The 20,924-nt window shown below is 43.9% G+C and overlaps 1 protein-coding gene across 1 annotated transcript in view; it reads right to left on the reverse strand.

Annotated features, from left to right (window-relative positions):
- Positions 1–15,196: 15,196 nt before the first annotated feature.
- Positions 15,197–20,924, reverse strand: part of KIAA1549L (KIAA1549 like) — an 85,726-nt gene continuing 79,998 nt past the window's right edge. The window contains exon 19 of the mRNA XM_030202426.1: positions 15,197–16,731. Within this exon, the coding sequence (XP_030058286.1) occupies positions 16,450–16,731 (282 nt within the window). The 3' untranslated portion in view covers positions 15,197–16,449. The remainder of the gene's footprint in view (positions 16,732–20,924) is intronic.

The raw sequence follows: 20,924 nt of genomic DNA on the forward strand, positions 1-20,924 counted from the left end.
TAAGGGGCTACCCCCATATATATTGAATTTGAAATTGAACTGATAACCTGTGGTGCCATTTGAGCAGAGATGTGATACGATCCTGTTTCCCTGCATATCAAAATATTCTAATAGTGTAAGGAGGTTGGAGGGTCTAAGCAGCTCAGGAGGAGGTATGGGGCCAGACTACATTCCCCACAAGGCCCTGAGAGAAGGGAGCGGGGTGGCAGGTCCCAAAACCCGGTATGGCCCCCACGTGGAAGGGAGGGGGAAAAGGACTGGAGAGAGCAGCTGCGATGGCAGGCGAGGGCCAGAAGGGGGAGCAGGGATGACATAGCTCAATACCCTTGGGTTAGAAATCAGTACAAGATTCCTTCCACCTGGGAGGGGGAGGAGGTATCCAACCAACAGCCTAGCAGAGAAGCAGAGTTAATGGAGTGTTTGGAGGAAGGGGAGGCTGGAGAGACCAACACACCAGGTTTGGAGGAGCCCGTTGACATGGACTGTAATTGTACTTTGGGGCAGAGTTGCAGGGACTGAAGGCAGTGGGTGGTCACAGGAGTCAATTAGCTGTGTGGTGGGCGGTGTACTGCCATTCTGCAACTACCCAAGCGGAAAGACTTTTAAAACTGAAACCCAGGCTGTTGAACAGGGGGAGAACTTGGATTTAAAGGGAAGTTTTTTTCTTGTTGCTTTATTTTGGAAACGGAATGGGACTTTAACCCCTTGAACTGAGATTTTGTGGAGGAGGGGAAATAAACTGTTTGGAACTAAAAGCTATGTTGTCTGGAAGGACTTTGTTTGTGGACTGCTAAAGGGAGCCTACCACCCCTGAAGGTTTGCTACCGGGATTACAGTTATTACAATAGCCATGTTTTGGACAGTTTGCAATCATTTACTAAGGTAGAATGGAACTCCAGCATCAATAATGTTGCAATAATCAAGTCATGAGAGGAATCACCTAAGCAACAATGACCACAACAAAATTGTCTTAACTAGAGTTGCAATCTGGGCTTCAAAAGAGAGACTCTGATCATTAACCACACCCAGGTATTTGAACTGAAGAACCAGTTTGCTGGGAGTATTATTCAGTGGTGAAAAAAAAAAGTGATGATTGTCAAAAAGCCAGGCAATGATTTTCTTTGAAGATGGGACCTTTTGAGAGTGCTTTAGATCTAAAAAGGCAGTCCCATAACCTGGCCTGTTTCGATAGCATGTAGTCTCAAAATCAGATGGAAATGTGGAACAGAACGGAGATATGGTAGAAGGATCGATGCATTTACAATTCCTGAGGGAAGTTTGATCTATTTGAGACTAATGATTGGAGGTAGGATGAGTAGCCTGGTAGGAAACAAGAAAATGAGTCCAAGGTAGCGATAAGGGTGAAAATTTTTGATGTATCACTGTAAGGCAAAATAAGACTTCAGGTGAAATTTGTATGCATTGGGAAGAGTACATGCTGGTTGAGATCTAAATCTGACAGAAGGGTAAGAAAGCATTTATCCTTAATGCTGACAACTCTGTTATCAGTGCTGTTCTCGTGTATAATTTGTCTATTTGAGGCCTTTGGCTTGAGTAATGTAACTGTACCAGACACCCACCTGGGTCATCAGATCCAGAAGACAGCTAGAAAGCAGCATCAAGACAAGGAAATCAGGCAGAATTGGACAGGAATGCAGTGTTTACAGGAGTCTACCATAGAGAATTCCACAATGGTGTGTGCATGCATATCTCACTGATCACCAACGAGAAGACACTACTTCCTGCAAAGCACATTATACAGAGGGAATTTTGCAAGAAAAGTTTTAAGACAATTTTTATTTAATATATAAAACTGTCAAGAAAAAGCATATACAATTTTAATCATGATAAATATACCAATCCAGAAACTTGGCAAATGCATGTAGAAAGTCATACACTTGTATGTTTTGCATTTACTCCGTATAATTAGTTGTCTGTAGAAAATTAAAATGAGTCTTTGCAATATGTCAACATCTATTTAAAAGTGTTTCAGTGATATGCATCAGCTGCTGTTAAAACATTTTTTTTGATATGGACAATTCCTTTTCAGTTTCAAACTCTAACACACACACACACACACACACACACACACACACCCACACCCATCCCCAAATGTTTAAACTATGCAGTCAGTGTTGCTTTAAAAACATCAACTGTGTCATTTCAACTTATATTCAGATGTTCAGCACAAGACTCTTCTTGGATACCGGCATTGAATATCCAGATACAAACTCATCCGGGTACCTGTAATATTTAGTGTTGAACACAGATAACTGTGCAAACAAGCGAGGGCAGCAGTTCTAACTTATCTCGACATTCTGGGTAGCAGCAGTGAATATCGATGGTACCTCCATAGCTTCTGGCTGTGCCTTGGCTCTAACTGAGCCTATCTGAATAATTCCAATGCAATCGGTAAATATTTTCAGTGCCACTCTGACACAGATAAGATGCACTGAACATCGGACACTACGTTTCATATTTCATCTTGCTGCTGAGCATGATATACATTACTCCTAACAACATTTCATGTATACAATAGGTAAAAGTTGAAAAGGCCAAATATGCAGACAGTGGAATTCATTAATTTATGTATACCAATTTACATACGTTGCAATATTACATTCATACAAATTAAACAAAAATACAATTAACATACTCAAATAAAACAAAATAAGCTGACATTAAATAAAGATAATACAGAGGTAACATGGAAATAAAGGCATGTCCTATGAAGAATATTATCATGTTTAAAATCTGAACATCTTAACAGTGAAAGCAAATAAAAGGCTGGTCATGTGAATTATAAACTGCGTTGACTCCTTAATCTGATCACATCTTTTTCTATTCATGGCTACCAATGCCACTGTACCCAATGTGTAATTGCTTGTTGGCACTGCCCAGGACTCCCCTCTACAAAGAGGAGATATCAGTATATTCCAGGATTAGATCTTCCCATTTTCCCAGCTAAGAATTTGCAGGTTTTTCCCAGAGTGTAAAAGAATACAGCAAGACATGACCAAGGACAACCTTAGTTTCTTTCCCCCCTGTATTTATTCCTCATCATTTCAAAGATGTAATAAAGGTGGGGGAGAAAACTGAGAATGAGACTTGCCATTGCAGAACTAGGAGAAATGGATTTCAATTTTGCTCTTGCTTTTCTCAGTATTTCAAGGAGACTTTCATTCAGGTACAGTAGGTTTATTCCCTACCCCAGAGAGCTTACAATCTAACCTTGTACCTGAGGTAATGGAGGGTTAAGAGATTTGCCTAAGATCACAGGGAGTTGCCCTGGGATTTGAAACAGACTTCTCTGGTTCTCAGCCTACTCCTCCATGCCTCAACCCAGACAGGGCAATGTGGAGGGGCATAATCGAGCGTCGCCGGCAAAATAGATCGCCGGTGATCTATTTTGGCGGCGGTGCAACAGCTGGCCTGAACCGTATTTTCGAAAAAGATGGCCGGCCATCTTTTTTTTCGATAATATGGTTTAGCCCGGCCAAATGCCAGAGTTCGCCAGGGTTGAGATCGCCGGTTTTGTTTTTCAGCAATAATGGAAAAAACTGCCGGCCATCTCAAACCCGGCGCAATGCAAGGCATTTGGTCATGGGAGGAGCCAGCATTCGTAGTGCACTGGCCCCCCTGACATGCCAGGACACCAACTGGGCACCCTAGGGGTCAGTGATTGAACTTCAGAAAAAGCTCCCACATGCATAACTCCCTTACTTTGGGTGCTGAGCCCCCCAACCCCCCCAAACCCACTACCCACAAATGTACAACACTACCGTAGCTCTTAGGGGTGAAGGGGGCAACTACATGTGGGTACAGTGGGTTTTGGAGGGCTCCCATTACCAGCACAAGTGTTACAGGTGGGGGGGGGATGGGCCTGGGTCCGCCTGCCTTAAGTGCATTACGGTACCCACTAAAAGTGCTCCAGGGACCTGCATACACGCAGGCTTCTAGGACTTGTTGCTGCTGTATAATCTTGGCACACCAGTTGACACCTGAAGACTAATCTCTTTGAAAAAGTCCTTTATTTGAAAAAGCACGTTTACTCACAGTTAACTGCAGATCAGAGGTTGTGCCCCACTGGCAAAGAGTCTCCCTGGTACTGAGATTAGCAGTAGGTCAGAGCTGGCAGAATGGTATACAATGCCCTCTTTCAGCAACAGTCAAGGTAATAACTTAGTTCTCTAACGTGGGTAACACATAAAAGGGATCTAAAAGTGGTCGACAAAAATGGCCACTACCTCATGGACTACCGGAAACAAAACTGGACACACTCTGACCCAGTTAGCAGGGAGAAAAGCACCATGGGAGTAGAGCCCACTACCCTACACCAACCACAATGCATTGCTGATGTGACTCTGCAGTGCACCTAACAGAAAAGGTGTCGCACTCACCCGAGAGCCACATCACAACCAGGGAAAGGCTGTCAGAGGACAAAACACATTCTGCTGTCATGGAGGTGGGTACGGCATTTGAGGCTGGCATACAGGCTGGCAAAAAAGGTTTTTAGTTTTATTGTTTTAGTGTGAGAGGGGGTTGGTGACCACTGGGAGAGTACGGGGAGGTCATCCCTGATTCCTTCCGGTGGTCATCTGGTCAGTTGGGGCACCTTTTTGAGGCTTGGTTGTGAAAATTAACGGACCAAGTAAACCCGGTGAAATACTGCTGAACGCTGCTTTTTTTTTTCCATTATCCACGAAAGCCGGCCATCTGGTAGCCACGCCCATGCCCGCCCATGTCCCGCCTTTGCTACGCCGCTGACATGCCCCCTTGAACTTTTGCCAGCGAGGCGACGGGAAAGCGGCGATGCTGTCAAAAAAGCCGCTTTCGATTATACTGATTTGGCCGCTTTTGTGAGATTGCCGGCTATCTCCCGATTTATGGCCGGCGATCACTTTCGAAAATAAGCTTGAAAGTAAGTCATTTCCACACAGAAAGTGATAATCAGATAGGTACTATTACCCAAGTAGTTCAGTTTACTTTCCTGTGGTGGGCTTAGGACCTGGTGGTATTAAAGCCGCTGACGACCACAGGCTGAATTAGGCCCAGACATACAATGCTGGGCCATATCTGCGTAAAGGCATTGAATATCTGAGTCACCTGTGGATCTGGAAGTAATGTGTGGTGCTGACCAATATCCACTCAGTTAAGAATGTAGCCACCGGCACTGAACACACTGGTGACTGCATATCTACTGGTTCAGTCCAACTCCACTCCAGACTGTCCCAGCACTAACCAGACAGTGCCATGGTGGCCACAGGGGAGATTCAGTGGCATCTGCCAGTTCAGTACCATTAAATATCCTCTCCCATCCTGCTGAGCTGGGTTTAAGGAGGCTGGAGCCTTTCCTGTCCATTTAAACCCCTCTAGAATATCTACTCCATGTTTAAAAATACATGGATAAAGAAGTTATACGTTTACTGGCCATAAGTCAATGTATAATTTCTTTGAAATATCAGCCTATATGTTTTTGTGAGTGCATATATGAATGTTTGTAGACTCCTGCTCTATTTTAAAAGTGCCCGAGTGTACGAAATACTGTTCCTTTTAAAATTAGCCCTCATTCCACACATCATCTCATGCAGCCACAGATTTAGAATAAATGTATTGCACTGATCAGAATATTTTACATAGACCGACAGAGATCAGGAAGGTAAAATTATGTATCATACCTGATAATTTTCTTTCCATTAATCATAGCTGATCAATCCATAGACTGGTGGGTTGTGTCCATTTACCAGCAGGTGGAGATAGAGAGCAAACTTTTGCCTCCCTATATGTGGTCATGTGCTGCCGGAAACTCCTCAGTATGTCGATATCAAAGCTCCATCCGCAGGACTCAGCACTTAGAGAATTACACCCACGAAGGGACACTCTGCCCAGCTCACCACCGCCGAAACGGGGGAGGGGAATTAACCCAGCTCATCCCCACACAAGTGGGGGAGGGGAATCCGTCCAGCTCATCCCCGCGGAGCGGGGGAGGGACACCACACCCGCCGATGCGGGGGGATCTGGCTTATCCTGCAACCGCAACCGCGGGAGGAGCTGACTGACCCTAACACCGCCGAAGCGGGAGGGGTACAAAGCTGCCCTACAGCCGCACGAAGCGGGAGGGAGTGCCGGCAGAATTTAAATCTCAATCCAGCCCCGTAAAACGGAGGGGAGAGGAATGCAGCAGCTCACTGTAACACAAACTCGTCTCAACTCTTGAAGAATCCAAGTGAAAGAAGAACTTGAACACGAAGTCCTCCTGAAGTAACTGAAGGCTAAACTTGAACCTAAAATTCAACCAGAATATAAACAGTACAGATATCTGGGAGGGGCTATGGATTGATCAGCTATGATTAATGGAAAGAAAATTATCAGGTATGATACATAATTTTACCTTCCATATCATCAAGCTGATCAATCCATAGACTGGTGGGATGTACCGAAGCAGTACTCACCCAGGGCGGGACACAGAAATCCCTGACCGCAACACTGAAGCTCCAAACCGGGCCTCCGCCCGAGCAGCCACAGTCAAGCGGTAATGCCTGGCAAAGGTATGGGCCGAAGCTCAAGTTGCCGCCTTGCAAATCTCTTCCAAGGAGACGGACCCTAAGCCGCTGCAATGGCTTCCTTGCCCATCTTGCCACTGTAGGCTTAGAAGCCTGCAGGCCCTTACGAGGACCTGTAAACAGGACAAACAGATGATCCGATTTCCGGAAATCCTTGGTCACTTCCAAGTATCTGATGATGACTCGTCTCACATCCAGAAATTGAGAGCAGAGTATTCCTCTGGGTAGACCTCCCTACGAAAGGAAGGGAGACAGAGCTGCTGAATCACATGGAAGCGAAAAACAATCTTGGGCAGGAAGGAAGGCACTGTGCGAATAGTCATTCCTGCCTCAGTGAACTGCAGAAAAAGCTCTCGACATGAGAGTGCCTGGAGCTCGGAAACTCTTCTGGCTGAAGTGATAGCCACCAAAAAGACTGCTTTCAACGTCAGGTCTTTCAGAGATGCCCTCGACAAGGGTTCAAAAGGCGGCTTCTGCAATGCTCTTAGCACCAGGTTGAGATTCCACGCAGGCACCACTGAGTGCAGAGGAGGGCGCAGGTGATTAACTCCCTTGAGAAAGCGCACCACATCTGGCTGCGAAGCCAGGGAAGCACCCTTCAGGCGGCCCCTGAAGCAAGCCAGAGCTGCTACCTGAACTTTCAGGGAACTGAGCGACAGGCCTTTGTCCAGACCTTCTTGCAGGAACGCCAACACTGAAGAAATTGGAGCAGTGAAGGGAGAAAGTGAGCCTGCTTCACACCACGCTGCAAAGATACGCCAAACCCTGGCGTAAGCAGTAGAAGTAGAGCGCTTCCCCGCTCTCAGCATAGTGGCGATGACCTTGTCTGAGAAGCCCTTCTTTCTCAGACGCTGCCGCTCAATAGCCAGGCCGTAAGACCAAAGGGGGAGGGATCCTCCATCACCACGGGACCCTGATGAAACAGGCCCTGCTCCACTGACAGCCGCAGAGGATCGCCGACTGAGAGCCTGAGCAAGTCCGCATACCAGGGACGTCTGGGCCAATCCGGACCCACCAGGATTACCCTGCCGGGATGCCTTGCCACCCGGTCTAGCACCCTGCCCAACATGGGCCAGGGCGGGAACACATAGAGAAGCTCTTGTGTCGGCCACTGTTGGAGAAGAGCATCTACTCCCAGGGATCGAGGGTCCCGTCCTCTGCTGAAAAAGCGCGGCACTTGACCATTGGCCGATGACGTCATCAGATCTAGGCTCGGCTGGCCCCAGCGCTTCGTGATGTCCAAGAACGCCTGAGCAGATAGCTGCCACTCTCCGGGCTCCAAGGTATGGCGACTGAGAAAGTCCGCCTTGACATTCATGACTCCGGCAATGTGGGCCGCTGAAAGCTGCTCCAAGTTCGCTTCCGCCCACTGGCATAAATTCATAGCCTCCTTGGCTAGAGGGGCGCTCTTGGTACCTCCCTGGCGGTTGACATAGGCCACATCCGTGGCATTGTCCGACAGGACCCGTACAGGCTTCAACACCAGTACCGGGATGAACTCCAATAACACCAACCGAATGGCTCTGAGTTCCAGGAGGTTGATAGACCACTTGCCTCTGCAGGAGACCAGAGCCCCTGCGCTGTCCTTCCCAAGCAGTGGGCTCCCCAGCCCATCAAAGAGGCGTCTGTCGTGACGACAATCCACTCCGGGGTCACCGGAGGCATTCCTGCAGACAACTTGTCTGTCTGCGTCCACCAGCTCAGCGCCTTGCGCACTGCTGGGTCCAAGGGAAGGCGCACAGCATAATCCTCCGACATCGGAGTCCAGCGCAGCAGCAGAGATTATTGTAGTGGTCTCATATGAGCCCTGCCCAGGGCACTACTTCCATCATGGCCGTCATAGAGCCCAACAGCTGCACGTAGTCCCAAGCCCGAATAGGAGAGGCTACTAGGAACTAGTCCACCTGAGCCTGAAGCTTGACAATCCGATTGTCTGGCAGGAACACTCTGCCCACTTGGGTGTCGAATCGAACTCCCAGATACTCCAGGGACTGAGTCGGGCGCAGCTGGCTTTACTCCCAGTTGATGATCCACCCCAGGGAGCTCAGAAGAGCAACCACCCGGTTCACAGCTTTGCCGCACTCTGCATAAGAGGGGGCTTGGATCAACCAGTCGTCCAGATAAGGATGGACTTGAACTCCTTCCTTCCTCAGGAAGGCCGCGATGACCACCATTACTTTGGAGAAGGTCCGCGGAGCAGTAGCCAACCCGAACGGGAGGGCTCTGAACTGGAAGTGTCGGCCCAGTACTGCAAAACGCAGAAAGCGTTGATGAGGAGGCCAGATGGGAATATGCAAGCACGCTTCCTTGAAGTCCAAGGATGCCAGGAACTCTCCTGCTTTCACTGCCGCTATAACAAAGCGGAGGGTCTCCATGCGAAAGTGCCGAACTTTCAAGGCCCAATTGACCCCTTTGAGGTCGAGGATAGGCCGTACAGAACCTCCTTTCTTTGGTATCACAAAGAAAAAGGAGTAACATCCCTTGCCAAGCTGATTTTCTGGCACCGGAACGACCGCCCCCAGGCGGATCAGATTGTTCAAGGTCTGCTGCACTACCACAGCTTTGACCGGAGACTTGCAGGGAGAGAGTACAAACCCGTCTTTTAAGGGTCGGCAGAACTCTAGCTTGTAGCCGTCTCTGATGACTTCCAGCGCCCAAGCGTCTGAAGTTATTGTGGTCCACTCGCCCTTTTCAGAGCTGCTGCTGTGTGTGACCACCACCTGCTGAGATAGAGAACATACTGAGGAGTTTCCGGCAGCACATGACCACATATAGGGAGGCAAAAGTTTGCTCTCTATCTCCACCTGCTGGTAAATGGACACAACCCACCAGTCTATGGATTGATCAGCTTGATGATATGGAATACAGATCTTATCCACTTAGCAGTACTTAGGAGAGGTTGAGTTACTTTGCTAATTTAGTCTCTCTCTTTTGCTGGCGCCCTCTATAGTGAATCAAAGTCAGCCATCTTATTTCTGCCCAATAGAATTTGCTTATTAAAAATGCTGATATTAAATAATCAGAAAGCCTCAGTTGACAGATCTCCCACTCACAATGAGAAAAATAGGCCAGATTTGACTATCAAATGTATGCTCACACTTTTGCCCAATTCCGCTGCTCACAGGTACTGCAGGTGCATTATGGGGTCCATTTACTAAGGTGCGCTGAAAAGTAGCCTGTGCTGGTGTAGATGCGTGTATTGGACGCACACAGGTTCATTTTTTGGCGTACCTGCAAAAAAGGCCTTTTTTGGGGGCCGAAAATGGACATGTGGCAAAATGAAAATTAGCACGCATCCATTTCGGGCCCGAGACCTTACCGCCACCCGTTCACTTAGTGGAAATGTCTCACGTGTTAACCGGGTGGTAATTGTCAGCGTGTGTACACTGCCGATTACCGCCCGGTTAGCACCACATGGTAGAAAATGAAAAATATTTTCAGACACACATAAAAAATGGAATTACCACCCGGATATCAAAATAGCTGGGCGGTAATTCCAAATTGACGCATGTAGGCGCCTACGCACCTTAGTAAAAGGACCCCTATATTAGGCAGGAGCCCTTGTAAGCCCTTTTCAAATACAAACTCTCCAAACATTGTACTATACAGTGCATATGACCTTATGTGGGCTTTTGAGAAGCCTCCCATGAGTGCTCTGAATCTAAGATAACTGAATCGGTCTAAGAATTTGTATATATCAATGTAGTGTGTGTGTGTTTTGGTGAAGGTGTGTGGGGATGTAGGTGTCAATATGTATAAACTATATAAGGGAAGGGTGTACAGTACATTAGAATGATTAAAAAAAATAAGCTTTATTTCTGCTTGTTGTATTTAAATACCAAAATGAAGTCTGAAATTGTATAAAGAGAATGTAATACAGAAAAAGGTCTTTATTAGGACTGATTATTCCTCATGGTATTTTACATTTTTCCAAAGATCCTTCTAGATAAGGCCTTTTATACTGTCTCCAGAGGAATTGAGCTGGAAGTACATAAGAACATACATAACAGTTGCCTTACTGGGCCAGACCATTGGTCCATCTAGCCCAGTATCCCGTTTCCAAACTGTGGCCAAGCCAGCTCACAAGTGCCTGACAGAAACCCAAATTGTAGCAACATTCCATACTACAAATCCCAAGGCAAGCAGTTGCTTCCCCATATCTGTCTCAATAGAAGACTATGGACTTTTCCTCCAGGAATTTGTCTAAACCTTCCATACTACAAATCCCAGGGCAAGCAGTTGCTTCCCCACGTCCATCTCAATAGCAGACTATGGTCTTTTCCTTCAGGAATATGTCCAAACTTTTTTTAAACCCAGATACGCTAACTGCTGTTACCACATCCTCCAGCAAAGAGTTTCAGAGCTTAACTATTCATTGAGTGAAAAAATATTTCCTCCTATTTGTTTTAAAAGTTTTTCCATGTAACTTCCTTGAGTGCCCCCTAGTCTTTGCACTTTTGGAATGAGTAAGAAAATCAATTCTACTCATTCTATACCATTCAGGATTTTATAGACCTCAATCATTTCTCCCCTCACAAGTCTCTTTTCCAAGCTGAAGAGCCCTAGCCACTTCAGCCTTTCTTTATAGGAAAGTTGTCCCATCCCCTTCTTTGAACCTTTTCTAATTCTGCTATATCTTTTATGAGATACGACAACCAGAACTGAATGCAATACTGAAGGTGTCGACACAACATGGAGCGATACAAAGGCATTATAGTATTTTCTATCTTATTCACCATCCCTTTCCTAATAATTCCTAGCATAGTAGTGTGCATACATAGAAAAAAAAGAGCATGACACAGGCTGTAGGTGAGACCTTCTGGCTGTTTCTAATCTACATGTGACAGGCCCATTTCACCATTCTAACACATTATCGTGACCAGGGGAACAGAGCTCCTGGAGACTAGTCAGAAATGTAGAAATGGAGCCCACTAAAAAACGTCTCATACAACCGGTTCATTTCTACAGAAATTAAACAAACAGGAAGGAAAACATTGCATTTACTCCCAGGAACATCAACTATAACAACATGTCCAGCATGGCCTATTCGTATTCCCACAACACACTGTCCGATATTACGGAATATAACTTGTTATTGGTGTTTCCAAAAGAAATACAAAATATTTGCCCAATTGAACAAGTTTTCCTTTTAAAAGTTGCAAGACATTTAGTTGCTCATTTTCAAAGCCTCTAAAGCTTTACCAACATTGTGCAAGTAACTGACATGCTTTGAAATCTACCTCTTTTCATCAAGGATTTAATTTCCCTGCAATTTTAGGAATGGGAAATATAATCAGCAATTTATTTTCCAAAAGCAATATGAAATATGTGCTCTGTTTTTACCTTTTTAGAAGTTGCCAGACAGTAAACATTTTACCAACATTCAACTAGTAATAGGAGCCCCTTAGCCGGAGAGACCGTAATAGGAGCCCCTTAGCCGGAGAGAACAGGTGGACAAGGGTAACCTAGTGCTGCTGCCACACCCCAGAGAGGGGAGAGGAGGGGGGTCTCTTGCCCACCTTCTTCCTCATCTTGGCTTGCAGGGGTGAAGGTGGTGATCATTGTGACTGGGCAACTGGCTGGAGAAGGTCAAGGGTGGATCCTGGCCACCCAGGAGGTGGGAGTGCAGGTAGGGGTTAAAAGGGGGCACACCAGGTGATTGGCTCTCTGTCTCTTTCTGTTTCCACCCTCCTCCCATGTCCAACTTGCAGGAGAATGAAAGAAGGTGTCGAATGGCTTAGGAATGGTGAGTGGGTTTCTGAGCCAGTTCGAGCGATCCTCGGGGCTACACCGTGGTGCACGGGTGACTAGGGGATCGCAGGTCATCACTGCCCAGAAGGCCAGGCAGAAACTCAAAACCTTGGGCTGCGGGCTACTGGGAAAGGCCACGCCAACTCAAGCACTGGAATGGCTGGCTGGGATGGCGGGCTGAGGGCAGGTATTCTGTACAGATGGAATATGTAGACCCTGGCTCAGGAATGGCTCAAGTATGTGCACCTAATAAAGCTGTGACCTTATATGCCAACTGGTTGTAAGGGTGTTTATTAAGGCATGAGGGTGGGGAGGGAGCTAACGGCTTCCCAGGTTATTGGCTAGCTTTGTGGTGACCTGAAGCACTGGCACATAGTGTATACGATCCATTGACCTTTTCGATTAAATAAACTTCTCTCTCATCAAGCAGTTCTTTGTTGAATCCATGCAAGTATTTACTTCTTTACCCATTTATTTTGCTTTATATTTTAAATAAATACTCTACAATTAAATGTACCTGAGGCAGACTTAAATTTCTGTAATTTCTGTATTCCCTTCTCTAGTGTAACATAAGTATTACAGCCACACTTTGCTCATCTAGTATTAGGTTACTGCACTTCCTCCTACAACAAAAAACAGAAACTCTGCTAAACAGAAGCTTTCTTGTGGTAGATTTATTCATTATTACAGTCAAGATTCAACTCAGGTTTCTTTGATTCTTTGGGCTCATGTCATGTGCATCTTGAATGAGAAAGAGCAGCTGCTGAGAAAGCTTTGCTATTCATTTCTCAGTCTCTGAAAGCTTGCAAGTATCAACTTCACTTGTTCTCGTCTGGCCCCTTCCACCAGAAAGACTTAATCCTAAAAACTTATTCTTTCTTGAAGCTTACCTGGATCAGCAGTGGCTGAAATACAAAGAGGCTGATGTACTTTCTGCAGTTTAGAAGCTTATTTTCTGGAAAATTTGCTACAGATTCAAATTAGCATAATTTTACTAAAGAGCCCAAGCAGAAAAAAATAACTACACTTCAGTAAGATATACATTTTTTTTTTTGCAAAAACTGGCATTTAAAGATCTTTTGCATGCCAGTATTCAGAAAATTCAAAATTAATTAGCTGTTTTGTACAATTTTGCATTGCCACAGCTCATTAAGAGGTCATTTTACAAAGGCGCACTGAAAAATGGCTTGCAGTATTTTAGGCTCAGGTTTTGGGCATGCACCAATCCATTTTTCAGCGTGCCTGTAAAAAAGACCTTTTTTTATTTTTGCCAAAAAATGGGCATGTGGCAAAATCAAAATTGGTGCGCGTCCATTTTAGGTCTGAGACCTTACCACCAGCCATTGACCTACAGGTAAAGACTCATGAAGTAACCTGGTGGTAATGACCTACGCACGTCAAATACCACTTGGCATGTGTCCGATACGCACACCAGAAGCGTGTATTGGACGCATGCCAAAAATGAAATTACCGCAAGAGCCACGCGGTAGCTAGGCGGTAACTCCATTTTGGTGCATGTTGGGTGCACGTAGATGCTTATGCGGCTTAGTAAAAGGGCCCCTCACATTTTTTTTTTATTTAAATGTGTTTTTGCAGCAGAACAAATATGAAAGTTTTCTATAGCAAAAGCCACATTTTGCGAAGAATGTAACAAGCAAGGTTTTATACCTTAAAATATGTCATCACCTCTGGTGGGGGGGAAGAGGTTTTAATGAATGCTGTTAGTGCAACTATTTGTAATACAACTTTCCAAACCCCATCCTTTTGTGTGAAAAATTAAAAAGTTATAGGAATTCATACATGTAACTTTTGGAAATTGCTTATGGACCTCTTGTATGAAAAAAAAATTAGCCATTCTTAACATTTTGTATCCACTACTTTAGTCACCTTTTCCCAGACATCGTTGCATATGTGAAACCCTCAGATTTGGAGATTGTGCGTATTTTCAAACATGAAGACCTGTTTGAGGACATTATCTGCATATTGTCTTTAAAGAAAAACTACCAAAAATCACATTATTGGATTCCTTCATATTTTTTTATGAGATTCATGGTGAACCACAGTATTAATACATTCAGAAAAAGTCTGAAACTTAACTGGTCCCCACTCATTCCCTCTTTTCTTATTTAGCACAAAACATTGTTTTAGGTGAACTGGGGCAACAGAAAAGAGCTGTTTACTAGCGTTTTGAGGGGCTTCACATCTGCAAAACACAGGGTCAAACTGAAATTTTGGTCTAAAGTACAGCATAAAATTTACACCAGCTGATATTCAGACCATGGGAGACAGGCCTGCTAAATGCCATGATTGGACTTTTGTCCAGTGGCCAAGTTAATATTCAGCACCAGCTAAGTTTATAGCGGCCAAAGATAAGACTGCTATTTAAGCGATCGGATTTAGCCGCTAAACTTAGCTAGCGAAGTGCTGAATATTCGCAGCTAGCTGACTATATAGCGCAATATAGCCGGTTAGACACTATGCGTTAAGTGAAAATATTCAACAGAAACAACCGCTGTCATACACTGAATATTAGTGCTTAGCCGGCTGTACAGCATAATATAGCTGGTTAGACACTATGCATTGAGGGGCTCTTTTACTAAGCCACATAGGTGCCTATGCGCGCCCAACACACGTCAATTTGGAGTTACCGCCCTGCTACCGCATAGCCTGTGCGGTAATTTCATTTTTGATGCGTATCTGCTATGCGCGCCAGAAAATATACTTTATTTTCTGGTGAGTGACGAAAATCGGGCGGTAACTCTGACTTGATGCACGTAGGTGATTACTGCATGGTTAACGGACAGACCTTACCACTAAGTCAATGGCTGGAGGTAAGGTCTCAGACCCAAAATGGACGCAGGCCAATTTTTATTTTGCCGCACGTCCAACTTTGGCAAAACTTTTAAAAAGGCCTTTTTTACAGGTGCACTGAAAAATGCATCTGCACGCGTCCATAATACACTCCTACACTACCACAACCCATTTTTCAGTGCACCTTAGTAAAAGGACCCCTAAGTGCTAATATTCAGCAGAGATACCCGGCTGTCACACACTGAATATTAGTGTTATCTGACTAAGTGCTATTTAATAGGCTGGGAGCCATTCCTGGTCAGTTAAATAGCGCTGAATGTCGGCCAGACATAGTCTAAAGTCAGTTTCCAATGGCACCTCTTTCATCAAGGATTTAATTTCCTGCACTTTAAGGAATGGGAAAAAATATTCAGCAAATTTTGTTCCAAAAGCAATATGAAACATTTGAGCAATTTGTTCAGTAGCTAAACATTAAGAACATAAGAATAGCCATACTGGGTCAGACCAGTGGTCCATCTAGCCTAGTATCCTGCTTCCAACAGTCACTAATCCAGACATTAGGGCCTTGACCAACATTGTACAAGTAACTGATATTTTTGCTCTGCTTTTGGCCCTTTGGACAAAATGTAAGTCTGGCTCTTAGAAAGTGATATTGTAGATTTGCTTATTTTAAAAAGCGCAGCTCACATACGATACCTTCTTGCTTGGCCAGCAAGGTACAGTTATTTCCAAAAAGTCACAGTGAAGCACAGCCTTCATACAGTGCTCACCTCATTGCTGAAGAAAACAATTCCCAGCGGAAGGATCCAGAGCCTCTCACCTGAGTGTGGAAAAAAAAATCCCAGCAGAAGGAACCAAAGCCTCTCACCTCAGTACTGCACAACAAAATTCCCAGTGGAAGGATTGAGAACCTCACACCTGAATGCTGCACAGCAAAATTCCCAGTGGAAGGACTAAAAGAGCCTCAAAGGTCTTCTCCCTGCTAATGCTGAAGGGAGGCAAGTGGCAGATGTGAGACTCTGGAAGCACCCCGAGGGCTCTTTATTATCTTTTTAAAACCCCTATTTTCAGGCATTTTTTCCATTTAGTCTACAATAACAGTTTCTAAGAACATATCTGACCTGCATTTTGTCAAAAAGAGACCTTTCAAGCTGGACTGCACCTCTAAATATATATAATTTTACAGTGAAAAGAGAGAAACCTTTTTTGCCAAGGCACAGTCTGTTTGTTTTCAGCTTTATACAAGACAGGTAGCATGTCCCACATTCCCTCTCATTCTCTGTATTACCCTTCTCAATTACGTCTGTGAAATCTGTGCCCAGTATCAAACCTGGAACTCAAACATGTCTGTCTGTTTCTTGGCTAGTTTCGCAACCTCTTCTCGTATTGCCTTCACAAGGGCAGCCGTGGAAAGGTTGGTGTGCGAGGATTCAGGAGTATCACCATCGGCTAGACTCTGCTGGGAAGCTGCCATGGTAGACCCTGCAGTCTGTTCCAAGTTCGGATGCATACTGCCCGGCTGCTTGTACTGGCATGAAGGCCTTGAAGGAGAATTCTGAGGGTAACTTGGCCGTGGATATGCCTCAATGTATCCAGGAAGAGGAACCTACCATAAAAGGAAACTGCATGAAAAATCTTCACACTCACATATGATGTCATAATAATGAAGGTCATAATAACAGATACAATTACAAGACATTTTAGAATACTGCAACAATCAGTACAAGGGTAACGTGGTCGTGGATATGCCTCAGTGTATCCAGGAAGAGGAACCTACAATAAAAGGAAATTGCATGGAAAATCTTCACACCCACATATATCATATCATAATAATGAAGGTCATAATAACAGATACAATTAAAAGACATTTTAGAATACTGCAACAATCAGTACAAGGGTAACGTGGCCGTGGATATGCCTCAGTGTATCCAGGAAGAGGAACCTACCATAAAAGGAAACTGCATGAAAAATCTTCACACTCACATATGATGTCATAATAATGAAGGTCATAATAACAGATACAATTACAAGACATTTTAGAATACTAAAGAAATGCACAGATAGTGAACCATATGCATAATATATACCCTTAAAAAAGCCACGCATAATATGTGTCCGCTAGGCAGCTACCGAAAGAAGCTCCATGTATATAGAAAAGTGAAGACTAAACAGCAAACTAAAAACTAATGTGCAACCACAAGAAAAATGTGCCTATGGTGCTATGTATCAAAATTGCATAACTTGACCCAATTATTGCTCTGCATATGTGACTAAAAACAATATATCACACAAGAGTGAAAAAAACAAAAACTGTGAACGTGAAAGGAACGCCCACTGGAATTAGAAAAGGTACAGAGAAGGGCGTTGAAAATGATAAAGTGGATGGGACGACTTCCCCATGAGGAAAGGCTAAAGTGGCTAGGGCTCTTCTATTTGGAGAAAAGATGGCTGAGGGGAGATATGATCGAGGTCTATAAAATAATGAGTGGAGTGGAACGGGTAGACATGAATCGCTTGTTTACTATTTCCAAAAATACTAGGGGGCACACAATGAAGCTACAAAGTAGTAAATTGAAAATGAATCTGAGAAAATATTGCTTCACTCAATGTGTAATACTGGAATTCGTTGCCAGAGAATGTAGTAAAAGCAGTTAGCTTAGCGGAGTTTAAAAAAAGGTTCAGATAGCTTCCTAAAAGGAAAGTCTATAAGCCATTATTAAAATGGACTTCCACTGCTTATTTCTGGGATCGCGCGGCAGGAGAGGCCGCAGAGGGAGCTATCGGGGGCAGTCTCGAACACGCCCACAAACGCGATCGCAATTTTAGATCCAACCAATGTAGTTAATCTCTCGGACACCCCCTTAACCACAGCTCAGACATCACTGTTATCCAAGGGATTATCATTTGTTCCCAGGAACAGTTTTGATCCTTTTCAATTTCGAGTTGATTTGGAGAAATTCATTAGAAGCCTACAATTAAAGGTTTACTTTGCTGGCTCCATGGATTGTGAACCCGTATCAAGGGTTGCTAACAAATCACAATGGTCTCCTCCCATCCCTATAGATCCGACTGTGAATGCATTCAAACAGGTAGTTCTTCGGGATGTACAGAAGTTTTTTGGTGATACATCTTTGTTTTTCTATGATAACCTCTCCAAGGATGAACGAAAGGCTCTTAATGAATTAAGAAACAATTCTGCCATCATCATCAAGAAAGCCGATAAAGGCGGAGCGGTTGTCATACAAAATAAATCCAATTACTTAGCTGAAGCAGCATTACAACTGTCAGATCATACGGCGTATATAGAACTACAACATGACTGCACTACACAGCTACAATTGCTCATACAAGATATCACGAAGGAAGGACTGGAGACCGGTTTTTTGACCAATAAAGAATTTCAATTTCTCAATAATAAAACTCCCCTAATACCTGTGCTTTACCTATTACCGAAAATTCACAAAGATTTACACACACCACCGGGCAGGCCCATTTTGTCATCTAGGGGATCTCTTTTAGAGCCGCTTTCCATTTATTTAGACTCATTTTTGAGGCTCATGGTTCCTCAGTGTCCTTCTTACATCAAGGACACTAATCACTTTCTACAGATTTTACATGATATTGTTTTACCGCATTCACAATGTTTTATGGTAACATTGGACATCAAATCCCTCTACACAATGATTCCGCAAGATGAGTTGATAGAGGTTGTTTTTTTAGCGTTGGAAAATAGATCAAGACCTCATGATGTTCCGACAAAATTTTTGATGTCCTTATTGAAGGTGGCTTTATGTAAGAACTTTTTCAAATTTGATGATAAACTTTACATGCAAACCTCAGGGGTAGCCATGGGGGCGACATTTGCCCCCACTTTGGCCAACTTATACATGGCTGCCTTTGAAAATAAATGGCTACCTAATTCTCCTTTTCATGCGCAGATAGTGCTCTGGCGTCGATATATTGATGACGTTTTCGTCTTATGGCTAGGCACTGTAAGTGAGTTAGAAGATTTTCAACTCTGGCTCAACAGCCGTCATCCTCGGATACAGTTTACTGTCTCTTTTTCTGCCCACAAAATTCATTTCTTAGATGTGGATATTATTTTTCGGGATCATTTTTTTCAAACCAATGTCTATATCAAACCCACGGACAGGAACACTCTTCTAGAATATGGCAGTTGCCACCCAAAATCTCTCAGAAGAAGTCTGCCTTTTTCTCAATTTTTACGTTTCAAGCGGATCTGCACGGATGAAACTGATTTTCATCAACAAGCCAATACCCTGGGTTTCAAACTGGCAAATCGGGGTTACCCTAAAACTGTTTTGAAAAAAGCCTACACTAGGGCGAAACATCTTAACCGGGATTTGCTGTTACAACACAGCCCATCTGATCAACAAGAAGATTTGGTTATGACTTTTGTCATGAGATATATGCAAGGTGGAGAAGCGGTTGCACACATCATTAAAAAACATTGGGACATCATGCGGGCTCATCCTATTTTTGAAAATTTTCGCTTAAGAATGGCATTTTCCCGTGCGCGGAATCTCAGCGAAATATTGAGCCCAGCTGATTTAGCCGTTTCCACAACATCTATGGCCCCCTGCCAGGGTAGCCATAAAAGATGTTGTAGAAATGGGTGCAAAACATGCCCTTTAACGGTTGAAACTTCAAGTTTTTGTCATAATGGTATCGTTGTACAACTTAAGCACCATACTACCTGTCGCACAACTCACATTGTTTACTACATCAAATGCCCGTGTGGCAAAGTATACATCGGTAAATCCAACAGATCCGTTAATGCCAGAATGATCGAACACAGATCAAGAATTCTTGCCCGCATCATTGGAGCTCCACTGGTACAACATTGTATTAATGAACAACATCCTTGTGAGTCACTCAGATGCATGGTGATTGATCACATTATTCCTAATTCCCGTGGAGGTAACATAAATAGATTACTGCTTCAGAAAGAAATGCAGTGGATTTACTGTCTCAATACTATCGAACCAAATGGGCTTAACGCACATTTGCAATGGAACTGTTTCTTTTAAGCAGCTGTCTATTACGTAGGATTTTTTGTGGGAGGAGCCTAAAGTCGGTATATATTTCAAACGCCATCGCCATTTTGGATAGCTGTATATCGACACCAGTGACTGTGAAAGTTAGTCCAGTGGTTGCGGGTATATGACAGATATGCTTAATTCATTAGTTTGTTGTTACTAATACCTTTTCTCCGTGTTTTAGATGTGTATGCCCTTGAAAAAGCAGTAGACCGCGAAACAGGGTCCTGTCGGGCTCACAATGTCACCGGAGTTATCAGCAGTTTGATGGATGAAATCTTTTGTGATATTTCATGAATTCGGGCCCCAGCAGATGGCCTTTTTGATTTAAACTATTAAGATAAGTGAATTTTTGCATTATATGTCTATTTTTGTTATAATGTTTATTTTGTGAACAGCAGTGCGCTTCTATATATTTTTCTTCACCTGAGGATAAATTTGAGAGTAAATAGATTATAGAGACTTTTTGATTCTCAGGTTCAAATATTAACAACATTTGGCACTGCTGGTTGGTTGGAGGTGGTCCATGATTACAACCGTACATCGGCTATTTAGCCGTTAAGGAAGCTCATATATATAGACTTCCATGTTGATATGAGACGCCTTCATTAGCCAACATTTTCACATTGCATTTAACACACAGTGTCTATCCCCATTTGTGTATTGTTTACAAAATATTTTTAGACACTTGTAAGCCTCTTTTTGTTTTTGATATTATTTCTGGGATAAGCAGCATAAA

This window comes from Microcaecilia unicolor, chromosome 4 (genome assembly GCF_901765095.1).
Source record: "Microcaecilia unicolor chromosome 4, aMicUni1.1, whole genome shotgun sequence".
NCBI classification, from domain to species: domain Eukaryota; kingdom Metazoa; phylum Chordata; class Amphibia; order Gymnophiona; family Siphonopidae; genus Microcaecilia; species Microcaecilia unicolor.